The 17,512-nt window shown below is 31.2% G+C and overlaps 1 protein-coding gene across 1 annotated transcript; it reads right to left on the bottom strand.

The window, feature by feature from the left end:
* Positions 1-2,634: 2,634 nt before the first annotated feature.
* On the bottom strand, positions 2,635-10,603 carry LOC139500915 (uncharacterized). Its single transcript, XM_071289817.1, has 2 exons — positions 10,541-10,603; positions 2,635-4,416 (listed from the first exon to the last, which is right to left on the bottom strand). Exon 2 carries the CDS (start codon positions 4,405-4,407, stop codon positions 2,737-2,739), a length of 1,671 nt encoding a protein of 556 aa, XP_071145918.1. The 5' UTR covers positions 4,408-4,416; positions 10,541-10,603; the 3' UTR covers positions 2,635-2,736.
* Between the last annotated feature and the right edge of the window lie 6,909 nt (positions 10,604-17,512).

The following is a 17,512-nucleotide window of genomic DNA, read 5'->3' as shown; positions in this document are numbered from 1 at the left end:
ATTTTTTACAGACATTTGGTGACCAAAAATAACTTGAGTTCATGAAAGAAGACTGATTGCTGGGACACATTTTTGTTGATAAACATGTTTATGATGAAGAAAAACTTAGATAATATTACGGATACTTGAATAAGGCTCTGATCTGTCTTTGATTTTTCCTGTTGGTATTTAAAAATTGCAAGCTCAAACAAAAATGAATTGAAATGAAATTCATGGATATGCTTTGAAAAAAAGAAAAAAAAAACGGCAATGTGAATCTCGCCGAAGTCTTAAAAACAACCAAGTCAACACGCAGTTGCAACACAAATGAGAAGAGAGAGATATTTGCAAGGACATAGAGTGTTCTCACTGTCTCACCATCTCACCATCAGAATGGCTTACTCATCAGCGAATAAGAAGTCTAAAATTACTTCTGTATTAAAAGGTCATCCATATTGAAGACAATCAAGAAGATTACGAATGTACTTGGCCATTTGATAAACATTATAATATTTTCATTTGTCAGAAATTGTTACTTAAATTGACTAACTAGTTTTATTGATTGAATTATTAGTAAATTACCTTTCGTAGTTCATGTAGTTACATGTATGTAAATTTTTATCAGAGAGAATGGAAACGATTTAATACTACCCTAAGTTCCATACCTAATGCAACAATTGTTTTGTGCTGCTGAGTCAATTCGAATTAACTTTTATGTATGTTTATAATAATCTTATTCTTGCATGTAAGCACCATTTAGTGTTTTTTTATCATCTTCATTGATTGTTATATATAATAATAATGCTATAAAAAGAATAACATTTATGATCATTTATACAGATTGAGATATTTAAAAATTTATCAATGCTAAAAGAGAATTTATAAATTTAGACATTTTTCGAGGAGAAATTTAGAAAGTACTACAACAAAAGCAAACCAATATTATATGCTCAAATGCACTATTAACTCTCTCTCCAGATAACCAAATAGAGATATGTTTATATTTTATTAAATGGATGAAGCGTATGTTAGTTTAAATTAATATGTACATATGCAATTTTAAGGTTTAAAAAAAAACAGCATTTTTATTGGATTATCTCCCTTTGTACAATAGAAATTCAGATTTTATCCACACTGTGTCAGGTACTCATGATCAAAATGACTTATAGTGTAACCAGCATGCAAGTAAAAGGTTGCAACATGTCTTAATTTTGTTTACCTGTCAGCCACACAACTTCTGAATGTCAATACGTAAGATTTTTCAATATGATGAACTTGACATTGAATTTCATATCATTTTTGAGTAACCAGAATAAAACTTTAGTAATTAGCAAGCTGCAAAAAAAATGGGATTACCAGTCAGAAATGAATGGATTTTACTCTTTAAAGTAATAGGGACAAGTGTACTAAAGGAATTTGGAATAAAAAAAAAATAAAAAAAAAAAAAAAACTTGTCTTTTGCAGCTCCCCCCTTTTTTAAGCCTGATGCTTACTATTGTTTGTGACACAAAAATCCATTTCACTTTGAATTTTCTATTTGAATTACCTATATTGCGTGTTATAATTTGTATCATTCAAGTATCTATTTTTGAATGCTTGGTTTCATGAAAATATGAGACTTTCCTCAATTTATTGCGAAAATACAAAATAAAAGGGGAAGGCTATCTAAATGATCAATAAAATCTATAAAATTAATTTGCAACCGAAATCCCTTCAACATATTTTGAACCAAAGAAAATGCAAAGCATTTCTGAAATTTAGGGTAAATTAAAGCGACTTTTGGGCTGAAGTGTCTGTTTTAGTGTGATTTGATGAAAAGGCCATATTTTTTATCATTTTATGTGTTTTGCCACACCCTTATTTTGTATATATATCATTATGTTTAATAAAATTATGTGATTTGTACTTCATACACATCCTATCTGTGCTATTAAAGTATTTAAACACTCAGAAGTATTGTAGTATTTATTTCTATTTGAGAAAGCTATGAAATCTATGCATTTCAGTAAATGCATTTTATAAATAAACTCGAAAATACCATAAATCCCTATCGTTGCCATGGTTACCAGCAGTGTAAGGGCTTTAAACTTGCATTACTTTCATATGAAGTCAACCTGAACATGTCAGCAAAGTTTCATCAAAATCAAACAACTTTGCATGGAGCACCATCTGCATGGTTTTCTCATAGATGTCCATTTAAAAATAGTCCACCAATGATACCACATTTTGCAAGCTTAATTATTGAATATTTCTATTAAATGTGAAAGAAAACCTTTTAAGACCTCGAAAAAAAGAACACAGTTTTTTTTCTGTAAACCCAAATATTTAGGTTTTGATTGTAAAGCAAAAAAAAGCATCAGTTGTACCATGACCGGGCGTAAATGTGAACCAAAGTCGATGAGACAATGTAAGTAAATTTAAACCCGAGATGAGGTGTAAACGAGGAATAGACAGCTATTAGTTGACCTAATAAATGTGTACTTAAGGTAATTCAATGGACATGAAATATAGGTTTAAACAAAGGTGTGACAGCAATTAGTTGTATAAAAAAAACGTCTTTACAATAGTGTGCGTTCTCCAGCAACGTAACGCTATCTAATTCAAAATTGATCTATAATCAAATCAAGGTATGGCCAATAATATAAGTTACATGCATTTTTATTTTTGCCAAACAGATTTTATTAAACTTATTAAACATGAGCATAAGATGAAACAATTAACTGAAAAAGACTCAAATAATGATGATGAATAAATCTCCTAATTTATTTTGTACAAAACTGCCTGTGCATTTGAAGAATTGCATACTAAAAGATTTTGTGAATCAAAATATATACTCGTTGGATTATTTATCCCGTCGTCCGAGTCACAAATAACTCTGGCCAAACTTCCATCCAAATAAACTGACACAACATTATTTGTCTTGCATCCTGCTATTAAAATAAAGTTATCGTCTGCTGAAATTGATCTTGGTGATTCTAAATTTGAATCTTTAAATGTCCAAATAGAACACCCTTCCATATCATAACACTGTACTGTGTCATTGCATTCGTCAGAACAATAAATTCTGTCATTTTTTACGTGAACATAGAATATTCCCTGTCCTTCAATCGGTAAACATGCGCTTACCTGTCCACACAAGTCCATTATCAAAATCCCTTCAGTCTTGACGACGACAAACAATCTCTCTTTATCGTATGAAATACCATAACATTTGTTTTTTAACAAAATGTCGGGATCCAATTTTGAATTGCTCATATTTATTATTCCTATTCTTTTGCGAGCACTCCATGGAAAACTCAGGGCAATTTTGTTATCATCAATCACAGCGATATCAAATGGTTTACTGGTCAAGTTGATATTGCGATCATGACTTCCATCTTCATTGAGAACTATTAATCGTCTATTACGAGCATGTGAGTCTACACAAATCATTTGTTTGTTCGGAAGTATGACGCAACTTAGTATGATACTTCTAAAAAAAGATTCCTGGGGTATCTTGATTTCTAATGCTTTGGATAGTTTTAATTGACGGTTAATAGGGTATTGTCCTCTGTTTTTCAGGAAATTAAAATAACCGGTATCCAATGTTTGCACTCGAATATCACCGAATGACCTGATATCCGCGCACGCAACAAATATATCTTTATTCACCTCAAACTCAATGTTGAGGTTTTGGATTAAATTTAAAAATGATGTAAGCCTAACCTCTTTGTAATGAAATACTTTTTCGAGAGCTCTTACACCTATAAAAGTTTGCGTATCTGACGCATTATCCTTCAATATATCAATCTTTTTTCGTATTTCATCAAACTCATTTAAGTGATCGTTAAGGACATTAACATTGTTGTCGATTTGCAGGTTAAGTTTTTCCAAGTTTGCATTTAAATCTTCAATTATAACATTTTCTACCTGGTCTAGCTTATCGTTTATACATTTTCTAAAATGTTTAACTGTTTCGAATATTTCAGTTTTTTGTTTTTCAATTTTTGCTTTGTTGGTTTCTCTTTCTCTTATGATTACACACAATTTATCGACAACCTCAACTAAACTCGTTTCTAACATTGAGACGAATGTCGACGTTTTGGCGTTCTGACTGACATCACTCAAACGTACAGCTGGCACACATTTGCCATGAGTAGTCTGTGTGCATGTCAGGCATATAATCTCGTTATGTAAGGAACAGTACAAGTCTTTTTCTTGATCATGTGCTTCACAATACTCATTTAGAGGTATCTTTAAGGACTGTAGCATTTTGTTGCTTTCTATTGATATTACATGATGGTTCCTTGAGTATCTGTGTGCATTGTGGTTCCCGTAGCAGCTAACACAAAGAGGCTCTTTACAGTCGATGCACCATTGTGTAGCTAGTGTTGTCTTGCTTTGGTATTCACATGGACTGCAAAAATCTTGTTTGTCATTAATATCCATATTTCAACTCTATGATAAAAAAAGAAAAGGATTTATTTACTGTCATAATTAGATCCATTGAATCTAATTGTATGTACATTTTGACAGATATAGAAATAAACACTTCTATTTAAGACTTCAGTTGTATTTTGCTGCGTTGATGCAGAGCACAAATAAGTTAACTGTTATACAATGCTACTGGTACATGAGATGTAAGCAATATACACAGTTGTCTGTATACGAGTCTTCAAATTCAAGAATGATTACGATCTGGGTTTTAATACACATAGTTGAAACACATTATAGCAACTGAATATATTGAAATGTAGTGGTTTATAACTTATAATTACATCTTAAAAAAGGGACTGATTTTGATTGGTTGGTAGCAAGTTTTTTTTTGCATATTCTAAAAAAAAATTTCTAATTTTAACGAATTTGCCTGCTTTTCACCACTGCCAGTGAATATGCCTAAAAAACCATCAAATTTGCCATTTAGGATATTCCTTTACCATGTTTACTCTTGCAAGCATATTCCCGTTATTTTCGGATATGGCGTTAGATTAACAAAGCCATGTGGAGCTTGCACGTTCAAGTGCATGTATAATTACCGCGGTTCTATGATAATATCCACCTATTTATCCTCAAAATTATGCATAAACATAATACATGTACAGAGAGTTTCAATCCATATCAATTGGTGTAATTAAACAGATACATCATGTAATTGAAGGGTATTTGCGAAAAATACCAGTTTTGGGACAGAATTTCCCTCGGCTAGCGGCCCGGGAAATTTCACAGTCTCTCGAATGGTATTTTTTGCAAATAGTCCTCCATTAAATGATACAAGTTTGCAATAGACCTAGCTAATTTATTTACCCACATTAATACAGTGTTATTAATAAAATGAAAATAAAACAGATGGAAAGGACCAAATAAAGTAACTAATAATGTATGCTTCTAATGCTTTTTTATCTACCGAAAATTTGAATACAGTGTTTGCCTGGTTTTAATAACATTTGTTCTGTATTGTATATGTTCAGATAAAAACCTAATATAAAAGAGGGACGAAAGATACCAAAGGGCAGTCGAACTCATAAATAAACTAATATTAACTTCAAATCAAAAGAATCTTTTGTTGTATTATTTGAAAGCCTCTGGCATTTATTAGTCTTGTTTGATTTTTAATTTTAGTTTCTTGTGTATAATTCGGAGTTTAGTATGACGTCCATTATCACTGTACTAGTATACATATTTTTTAAGGGACCAGCTGAAGGACGCCTACGGGTGCGGGAGTTTCTCGCTACATTGAAGACCCATTGGTGGCCTTCGGCTGTTGTCGGTTCTATGGTAGGGTTGTTGTCGCTTTGACACAATCCCCATTTCCTTTCTCAATTTAATAATATATATGTTGGAAAAGATTTGGTATGATTGCCAATGAGACAAATGTCCACAAGAGACCAAAATGTTACAGACATTAACAACTATAGGTCACCGTACGGCCTTCAACAACGAGCAAAGCCCATACCGTATAGTCAGCTATAAAAGGCCCCGATAAGACAATGTAAAACAATTCAAACAAGAAAATATCGGCCTTATTTATATAAAAAAATGAACGACAAAACAAATACGTAACACTTAAACAAACGACAACCACTGAATTACAGGCTAGTCATCGTCAGCTATATTTTTTTCACATCCTCCTTCATTGGTTAGACGCAAAAAGGGTGCAAATATCCAACAATAAAGCCCAAACGCCTCGTTCAAAATGCTATACATACCATATGAAAATGTGAAAGGGGTTAGGTGCAACCTTATGTCTCCTGTGATTGTTGCTGTCATCGTAAAATTTTAATGTTGACTTAAAAAGATATTTTTTGGGTAAATTACAGAATAAAACAATTATTTTGAAACTATTTCATGGTATTGACGATTAGCTTCTGTTCAAGTTTCATAACATTCATTGGATGTTTACAAATGTATCATGTGAAAACTGTGTAATCCAAGATTATCTGTAAAAATCTATATCCCGCAATCAGAAAAAAAGACTGAAAATGAGAACATGTATTTTCAAAAGTTTACTTCAGACATTATCTCTTAATCTCAATAGCTTCTGCAAAAACTTCATAAGTTCTAGGAAAGTTTGATAAAGTGTTTGTATCATATTCATTAAAGTTAAATATATATATATATATATATATATATATATATATATATATATATATATATATATATATATATATATATATATATATATCGATTCAAGTTTGTTGTGTTTTACGGTACACGTGTTTATCCTAGGCCGTGTTCACACCAAACGCTATGTACAGTAAACATGTTTACAATTAGTTTAATGTAATGTACACTGGTTTCACATTGAATTTGTTCACATCTTAACACCTGGTTCAGTTACCTGTGCATAAGTTTTGTTCACACTTATAAACTATATGTCATTTAAATGTTCATTACATACAATCGAATTAGAATTTCTTGGACAACTTTTCTAGCAGTGATGAAAGCCATTTTGATGATTTGTACCTATTTAAAAGATACTAAAGATGTTTCCATTACCAAAGACGGATAAAGGCATTTTTAGAATGCATGGCGTTCCAAACATTGATCGTCCAGAAAAGGGGGTTTCAACTCCCAGAACCCGCCCCCATCTGAATCCGCAACAATTACACAATACATAACGTAAGCTGTAGCAGTGTGTTCACAAACGAAGAAAAAGGTTTGTGATGTTTGGGTTGTTTAAGTAATGCATTTATGAGTGAATCGCTGATTGAGTTAAGACCAGTGGCAAATATTTCTGAGTACGTCCAGTCAATTCGGGAAGACATTTTCTAATGAAATTTGTGTTTGGCAATGATGATGCTTTGAGTCTGGATTAGGAGTTAAGGGAATGACCATTCAACATAAAAAAAAGAGGGGGTCCAGATTTTCCCTTTACCTTATAGTGTTAAATTTTGAACAAAAATATTTGATTGAAAGCTTTGAAAAAATAAATAAAATTCTGTGTCGAACATAAAAACCATGACCCCCTTACCGCATATGGTTAAATGGTTGCTCCCTTATAAGGGTACTAAAAGTTTTTTTATATAACAAACCAATTAATATATCGAGTTTAGACAAATGATTCGGTAAACCAACTACATGTACATAAATAATTGTTATAAATATCAATTTTATCAAAAAAAGTTTCTTCTTTAAATATACATGGTAAAATGCATGTTTTAAATACCTTGTTTTGTGTACACTTAACCTACACAAGGACTACATTGACTATCGACTGCTTGTAGACAAACCATGATTTAAAGTACATGTAAACATTGGGTTTTATAACTGGGAACGTAATTTTGTTTAGTTTCCGTGTGAATTACACTTACACAACACCGAGTTTAGGTCAATGAGAACACGGCCCTATTTATAGATAGGTCTGATTGTATATATAAATAATTAAAGATTAATTTTAGAAATTAATATACATATTTGGAAAAACAAAGTAAAATTTGAAGATTGGAGGGTAGCGTTTTGAGAAAATTATCTTAACTTTAATTAGATTTTAAGTCTGGTTATCATCATTTTGATATCACAAACCTACCTAAGTTTTTCATGGGAAGAAAAATTTTGCATGTTTACAATATTACCATTCGACTTGTCTTCTAGTTTATATGTGTTCACAAAATGTCTACTGCCGTAAGTTAAGTTTATGTTGAAAATAGTCTCCGTATTATTTTATATTTAGATGATCGTATAGGTTCTAGTTTTGATTTCGATTAATTCTATTTAGATTTTGTTTTCGTGGAACAGACGATAATTGATGCTGGTTTTTTAGTTAATATAGAAAAATCTATCAAGAGTTTTATTAATATAAATATTTAATGGATATATAGATAAAGAGGAAAACATTAAAGCAAATGCCATAAGTAAGATTTTCGATTTTGACGATTAAGGTGTCAGTGTTGAGGTTTTTTTTTCAATTTAAAGATGATACATGTATATGTATAAACCTTATTCAGTTGATAGATTTGTCGACAGTAAAAAAAAGAAAATTTCATTATTCAATTTTAGATTGTATACACCAGGTTCCTCAGGCGTAGATGGAAGGGTGACAACAATTGGCTGGACCTCCTATACATTCAGTATGCAGAGTTTACTTTTAGTACATGTCAGATAATCAGATAGAGAGTTTAAAAAACATGGCAGAGTGGTATGTAAAGAAAAACATTATAACTCAAAATTTAGGAATTTTTAATTAGAAAATGATCAAATACTTGCCCGATCGTTGTTTTTTTCCCTAAAAATGTACTTTACTTTTGCTAGTGGCTACTCCCATGGGATAATTGTGTTTTATATTGATAAATGTTTAATGTACTGTTGAGGTTAAGCATAATTATATTTAAAAAAAATGTATATATATATCGATTCAAGTTTGTTGTGTTTCAAGGAAAACGGGGTTATGCTTTTTGTAGATAGGGTTGTTTGATTGGATAAATAAAGATATACGGGTAGAATTTTATGCACGGATATTTGATAGTAGTTTAAATCATTCGATTCCTTGCAGTCAAGTGTCCTACAGGCTTTTTTCGGAATAAATAATTATGAAAAAGGTTTATTTACATGTTGGTTGATCAAGATTTGTCACAAATACTGATGTGCTATTTAGAGACAAACAATGCTCAGTGATGTAAAATGAAATTACATGTACTTATTATCTGAATAAAACTGCGCTTGACGTCTGAAAGTGGCTAGTACCATGTGAGAGTTTTGTATTATATCAAAAAATGTTTTATGTTCAATTGAAGTTACGATTAGAACACAAGACTTAGTGTATTACACTTTTATACCAGACTGTGTTTATTTGTTAAATGTAAAAATATGTTTTTATTTGAATACTAACGGCAAAACAAAAAAGCCCTTTTTCAGTAAAATATATTTATGTATTTTGCTTATAACCTAGCTTCTGTTCAAATTTATTTAAATTCCATGAAGGTTTGACACAGAAATTGATGTCTAAAAACTATCTAACCACTGACTGAACCTTAATGTTGACGCATCCAGCGACGGCGGAATCTAGGATTATTTACAAATTGAATACAATGGAATTTCAATTTTGAACCAAAGCATGTTTATGAGCAAAATACAGTTTCCAGATCAAAATTAAAAAAAGATGTGTTTTCATTTTTTTGCATTTTACTGATAAATTGTATGCAATGACAAATAAAAAAAAGATAACCGAACGTGGCTTCGTTTAAATGCATTCCATCAATGCCAAGGTATAAGGACTCACGACAGGACTTATTGTAGTGTTAAACTGCAACATTGATCACTTTTATAATCCAGGGTCACATCTTGTTATTCTGAGCTCCAAATACACACGGTAATTTTATTTTTGTTTACAAAAAATAAATTTTAATATAGAACTATTACATAACATGTATGTGTCTTTATAATACGTTATTCTTATTGGCTACACTGCAATCTCGCGTTATTCCTTAATCAACTACATTACACAATAAAATTTACCATTCATGATGACAGGAGGTCCAAAAAATAAAGTGCACAGGTAAATTAAATAAAACTTGATAAAAATCGTGTTCTCATTATCCTAGCTAAAAAATGTAATTATTAATATTGAATGCTTCCTTTTAAACTTCATAGGGTTGTAAAAGTGTTGCCGCGGTACTTTGTACTTTGGGCAACACTGTTACATCCCAATGAAGTTACAAAAAGAAGCATTCAAGTCTTAAATAAATACACGTATGAAAGATATAAAGATTCATATGTTTTCCTCAGAGTAAGGATAACATAAACAGAAGTGCCTTCTTATGGTCCTCCCCTCAAAACAAATATAATAAAGAGATTTCTGAAAACATATGTTCTGACTAAAATTTTGAAGTTTTGTTTCGGAATAAAAATCTATAAATGAAAAAAATATTGCATTTGTGGTACTTGTTAATACGTGTATGTTCTAATCTATGGACACATTATGCATTATGGCGTCTATAAAATAATTCAACGTAAAACGGATTTATATACCATTACATTTCGGTGCGCGTTGTTATTCAAGAATTACCAAAAAATGTTTGGTATCAAAGCTTCATTTTGCTACAATACATATCTAACAAAAAGTTTTTATGTGTGTGCGTATACATACCTTCCTATCAAATACTTGATGACAGGAAATATTTTCTTTCACGATATCATAAATCTTTACAGGTAGGCCGTTATCAGTTGTTTTATCGATTATCTTAAACTTGAAATATTTTATGTGTTAACATTCAATCGTGTGTCCTTGTTCTTTATTCAAAATTAATTTACCTGGATTGAACATAAGTCCGAACTAATATCATATGTAGCAATCGAAAACCATGATATAAATTAAGAGATATTTATACAACCGTCAATTTTGGTGACACGAATAAATAATTAAAAATGTGTTGCATTCACAAACAGACAAATGATCTTATGTGTTTTAGTTAACACATCAATGTAAATATAACGAAATTTGATGAGACTGTCATTAAAGTGAGAGGGTTAGCGCTATAAAACCAGGTTTAATCCAACATTTTCTACATTTGAAAATGCCTGTACCAAGTCAGGAATATGACAGTTCTTGTCCATTCGTTTTTGATGTGTTTTGTTATTTGATTTTGCCATGTGATTATGGAATTTTCGAATTTGATTTTCCTCTAAGTTCAGTATTTTTGTGAGTTTACTTTTCCTTGATTTAGTTTCTCTTAATACTGTGGATTCATTTATTTTCGTGGACTGAAGAAAACTTCCATGTTCGTTGATATTTAATTTCGTGGTTTGCGCAGGCATTTGTCTCAGAAAAAAATATCCTAGATAAGGAGTGCCTGTGTTGGTTTGGTCGAAGTATGCATACAGGCCTATGAAAAATTCGGTATTTGTTGAACATTAAATTTCGTGGTTCACCTGGTCCCACAAAATCTACGAAAATTGGTTTCCGACGAATAATAATAAATCCACAGTAGTCTGAATTTCTGACATCTCAAGTGTGTATGTATGGAGCAGTAGGAGGGGAGCAGAGTAAGGCTTGATGCATGCATTAAATCAGAAAGTGAGAAAAATAAGCAACAGTGTACATCTACAACTATACTTAAAACAGTTTTAGGCAGATAACATCAATTTTTTTTAAATTAACTGCAATTCTACAAATGAACTTACTTTGATATCAGTTCTGTTTTGCAGGACATTCATGCACACCTACATGACATACATGTTCACCGGTGATATCAATCCTTGTCAATACAGTTCTTTCCTTTCATTTGGTAACAAGCTAAAATTGTGTGTATATATATATATATATATATATACATATATAATTTAATCAAGAAGTCTAGACAAAAACTACATGTAGTATGAACCGATGCTCACTAATTTATACCTTTTCTAAATACTTTTACTTTTGAGTGAATTCAAACAAAATGTAAGCAAACAACAGAAAGAAGATCAACAGTTTAACCTTTTAAAAAAATCCTATATATGTGCAGATTGTAATAAAAGAACAACCGTTCAATGTACCTTGGCAATGGATAAACTTTAACTGAATCATAATTTTCTGTCAATATAAACATCTACATAGTTTGTCCTTAATATCTACAAAATTTCATGAAATTCTGTTGTGTGGATTCAGAGGAGTTGCGATGACAAACTGTTGCAGATTCTGAAGTACATTGAAGCAAATAAGTTCAAAGGGCGTAACTCCTAGAAAAAAATTGAATCCTAATTTCTTGTTGATATGTACATCTACATAGTATGTCTTTATTATCCACAAAGTTTCATGAAATTCTGTTGTGTGGTTTCAGAGGAGTTGAGATAACAAACTGTTGAAGTAGTACATTAAAGCAAATAAGTTCAAAGGGACATAACTCCTAGAAAAAAAATTGAATCCTAATTTCCTGTTGATATGCACATCTACATAGTATGTCCTTATTATCTTAACTGGTTTCATGAAATTCTGTTGTGTGGTTTGAGAACAGTTGTGATGACAAAAAAAAAGAATTTTGAGTTTTTGGAAATATCCTTAAAATTTTCATTAAACTTTGATGACTGATTTATAGCTATTAAGAAAACCTCCCTTTATTTTCTTTATAAATTTTTGATACAACATTGAGAAATTATTGTTTGTTTACAGTCTGACAACAGATGAACCAAGTATTGCGCCTAAGTACAGTGTATTGCACAACAGCTAGAAATCTTTTATTGAACATAAATTCAATTCTTCAATTCATATACACTGCTACTTTTGCATAGGCACTGTTTTTATACTAAAAATCTGTAGTACTAGACATTTACTTGTAACATTTAGTATCATTAATTTCTTTACTTAAAAATTATTGTAACATTTAGGTACGATACCTGTGCAAAAAATGCTGTGTTTTACACTACATCATGTACTTGTTTTGTACTATAATTTTTTGGACAAATAATACCCACAGTGATCATATTATTCCATGTTTGAAAATCGTAAAAAGATTTGAAAATGTAACAGTGTAATCACATGAATAAACTAGAGGCTCTCAAGAGCCTGTGTCGCTCACCTTGGTCTACTGTGGATTCATTCAATTTTCGTGGATATAGGAAATCTTACATTTTCGTGGATAGTTGATTTCGTGGTTTTGTCCAGGTCTGTATGCAACCCAATAGCAAATTTGTGATTCGTTGAACATTTAAATTCGTGGTTCACCAGTACCAACGAAAACCACGAAAATTGGTATCCCACGAAAAATAATGAATCCACAGTACTTGACAAAATGACTTCATGAAATAAGAATAAACATCATATATAAATAGAATAGTATTAAACATATAAAATATGTTGCGTTCCTGTCTTATATCGTCATTCCTTGGGTTCTTTTTTAAAGAATCAAAAAGTATCCATATAAAACCATACTTTACACATTTTTTCCACTATTGTTAATGTTGTTCCTGTTATTGTACATTTTACTCGTATTATTAACAAAAATCATCAGTTTGTCATATTTGTTCTCATATGAAATATTTTTAGCTCACCTGTCCCGAAGGGACAAGTGAGCTTATGCCATCACTTGGCGTCCGTCGTCGTCCGTCGTCTGTCGTCGTCTGTCGTCGTCGTCTGTCGTCGTAAACTATTTCAAGAATCTTCTCCTCTGAAACTACTGGGCCAAATACTTTCAAACTTTAACTGAATGTTCCTTAGGGTATCTAATTTATAAATTGTATCCGAAGTTTTGATCTATCAACAAACATGGTCGCCATTGCTAAAAATAGAACATAGGGGTCAAATGCAGTTTTTGGCTTATAACTTAAAAACCAGAGCATTTAGAGCAAATCTGACATGGGGGTAATATTGTTTATCAGGTCAAGATCTATCTGCCTTGAAATTTTCAGATGAATCAGACAACCTGTTGTTGGGTTGCTGCCCCTGAATTGGTAATTTTAAGGAAATTTTGCTGTTTTTGGTTATTATCTTGAATATTATTATAGATAGAGATAAACTGTAAACAGGAATAATGTTCAGCAAAGTAAGATTTACAAATAAGTCAACATGACGGAAATGGTCAGTTGACCCCTTTAGGAGTTATTGCTCTTTATAGTCAATTTTTAACCATTTTTCGTAAATCTTAGTAATCTTTTACAAAAATCTTCTCCTCTGAAACTACTGGGCCAAATACTTCCAAACTTTAATTGAATGTTCCTTAGGTTATCTAGTTTGTAAATTGTATCCGAAGTTATGATCTATCAACAAACATGGTCGCCATTGCTAAAAATAGAACATAGGGGTCAAATGCAGTTTTTGGCTTATAACTCAAAAACCAAAGCATTTAGAGCAAATCTGACATGGGGTAATATTGTTTATCAGGTCAAGATCTATCTGCCCTGAAATTTTCAGATGAATCAGACAACCTGTTGTTGGGTTCCTGCCCCTGAATTGGTAATTTTAAGGAAATTTTGCTGTTTTTGGTTATTATCTTGAATATTATTATAGATAGAGATAAACTGTAAACAGCAATAATGTTCAGCAAAGTAAGATTTACAAATAAGTCAACATGACGGAAATGGTCAGTTGACCCCTTTAGGAGTTATTGCTCTTTATAGTCAATTTTTAACCATTTTTCGTAAATCTTAGTAATCTTTTACAAAAATCTTCTCCTCTGAAACTACTGGGCCAAATACTTCCAAACTTTAATTGAATGTTCCTTAGGTTATCTAGTTTGTAAATTGTATCCGAAGTTATGATCTATCAACAAACATGGTCGCCATTGCTAAAAATAGAACATAGGGGTCAAATGCAGTTTTTGGCTTATAACTTAAAAACCAAAGCATTTAGAGCAAATCTGACATGGGGTAATATTGTTTATCAGGTCAAGATCTATCTGCCCTGAAATTTTCAGATGAATCAGACAACCTGTTGTTGGGTTCCTGCCCCTGAATTGGTAATTTTAAGGAAATTTTGCTGTTTTTGGTTATTATCTTGAATATTATTATAGATAGAGATAAACTGTAAACAGGAATAATGTTCAACAAAGTAAGATTTACAAATAAGTCAACATGACGGAAATGGTCAGTTGACCCCTTTAGGAGTTATTGCCGTTTATAGTCAATTTTTTACCATTTTTCGTAAATCTTAGTAATCTTTTACAAAAATCTTCTCCTCTGAAACTACTGGGCCAAATACTTCCAAACTTTAACTGAATGTTCCTTAGGGTATCTAGTTTGTAAATTGTATCCGAAGTTATGATCTATCAACAAACATGGTCGCCATTGCTAAGAATAGAACATAGGGGTCAAATACAGTTTTTGGCTTATAACTCAAAAACCAAAGCATTTAGAGCAAATCTGACGTGAATAATTTTGTTTATCAGGTCAATTTCTATCTGCCCTGAAATTTTCAGATGAATCAGACAACCTGTTGTTGGGTTGCTGCCCCTGAATTGATAATTTTAAGGAAATTTTGCTGTTTTTGTTTATTATCTTGAATATAATTATAGATAGAAATAAACTGTAAACAGCAATAATGTTCAGCAAAGTAAGATCTTCAACTAAGTCAATTTGACCAAAATTGTCAATTGACCCCTTAAGGAGTTATTGCCCTTTAAAGACTTTTTTCACAATTTGTTCATCATGTTGACTTACTTTAAAAAATCTTCTCCTTTGAAACTGCTGTATCAATTTCAGCCAAACTTAGGCTAAATGAGTTTCAGAGTATCTAGTATAAATCTTATATTTTATTTCCTTGTATGTCAAGAAACATAGCTCCTATGGCTAAAATAGAACATAGGAGAAAATGATTATTTTTTTTTTGGCTTTTGAAGAAAATAGGACGATCCAAAAAACATTTAAATAAATTGAAAAGCCAAAATAATCATTGATGAGAGATTTAACCAAAAGAATTAAGGTGAGCGATTCAGGCTCTTGAGAGCCTCTTGTTTTTTTTATTATTCATAAAAATGAAACTAGACAAAATATCAGAATTACATTTAGGCTTTTCATTCGAGAGTTACGAAATGGGGTTCATTTTGCACCTCTATATTACATAACGGGTAAAATCTATTTTATAAGCTGCCGTATACCACACTGTACCATCTATTGAGTTTAATAAATATTGTGCTGTTACCTATCTTTATTTTGGCATAGTTTAATATCATTTTCATCTAAATTAAGTAGAAAGTATTATACACTATACATTTTCTAAACTAATACTCTAATTCGCCGATATTATTTCCGTATGTTGTAACCTTAGTTTCAAGACTTCTTGTTAAACACGATTCATCGAAGCTTCAATGTGCTCATCTCGACCTGTCAATGTGTTATTTTTGAATGGTTTCGTGCTAGTTACGAGTATTTACAAGTCTTACGTTTTTCCCACGCTTGTACCATTTACTAAATCGCAAACAGTACATAAGAATGTGTAAAGTATACGCATCTTTTTGTAAATTGTTCGTAATTACACGCTATCAATTCATTTATTTTGTCAATCCGTCAAGTCATCCTAACATCACCAGAATGAAATTGTGAACAATATGCAAGCATTTGTGACAATCAATTAATTATCTGAACGAAAAAGGAAACTGACAGAAATACTAATCAAGAAAACAATTGTCATGAATTGGGGATTCCCTCGAGTAGTTTTCGGATGGTAAATTATTGTTGCTTTCGGTTTATGACCGGTTTTCCATACTAACTTGGAAAAATGTTGTTTTTAACATGTCAAAAACTTTCATCTCTATCCAATGATCTTTGAGACTGTCTGCGAGTCGAAAGATATATATGAATGTTTGCGATTTACTTCGTGTTTTGATCTTTAAGTTCTTGCTAGAAAAAAAAATGTCTATTTGAAGTGAGCATTAATAATTGTAAATATTTAGAAAACTACTCTTTACAATTATATACATCTTTTAAACGTTTAACATGTATAAATAATTACCTAATTGTCATTATATTGTACTTCGTGTCTAGGAACATCTATTCATGTAACATATTTGAATATAATAAATCTATAAATCCTTTATCATACATTCCTTTATACTACAGATTATAGACGATTTGAAAATCGGTGAAGAGCAGATACATTATCTACTTGAAGATGATTACATCCCTGTAAGATTTGGATAGCAATGTAGTTTTAAAGATAAAAACTGTGTTCCGCTAATTTAAATAAGATTATACCTTAAGCATAACCTATGTGTTGTAAATACTATCATTAAATTTTGCTGTTTTTTCGTGTGCTCAACAGTTGATGCCCGCGTCGATGTTGTAGCTTTAAAGATGATATATGCTAGCATTTAAAAGTTTATCCTCATCATTCAAATGATAAATTATAACATTTACACATGGCAACAAAACTAAATGTTAAAACAGAAAAAATAAAATCACAAAAATACTGAACTCCGAGGAAAATTCAAACGGAACGACCATAATCAAATGGCAAAGTCAAATGAGAAAAGGAGAACAACTTTCATATTCCTGACTTGGTACAGGCAGTTTCAAATGTAGATTTTTCGTTTTATAAGAAAATACAATTTCATTGAGTAGTTTAAATTCTGATCATTTATAGTAACAGTGATAAGAACCTTTTTGAAATTTGATATGTTGTCGCTAAAGGCAAGCTAAATGGATGAAG

This window comes from Mytilus edulis, chromosome 13, assembly GCF_963676685.1.
Source record: "Mytilus edulis chromosome 13, xbMytEdul2.2, whole genome shotgun sequence".
NCBI classification, from domain to species: Eukaryota; Metazoa; Mollusca; class Bivalvia; order Mytilida; family Mytilidae; genus Mytilus; species Mytilus edulis.
Note: the sequence above shows the minus strand (reverse complement) of the source record. Positions and strands in the feature narration are given on the sequence as shown.

What these genes read in the sequence shown, in the direction of transcription:
- LOC139500915 (XM_071289817.1), bottom strand. Translation starts at nt 4,407, where the DNA reads ATGGATATTAATGACAAACAAGATTTTTGCAGTCCATGTGAATACCAA.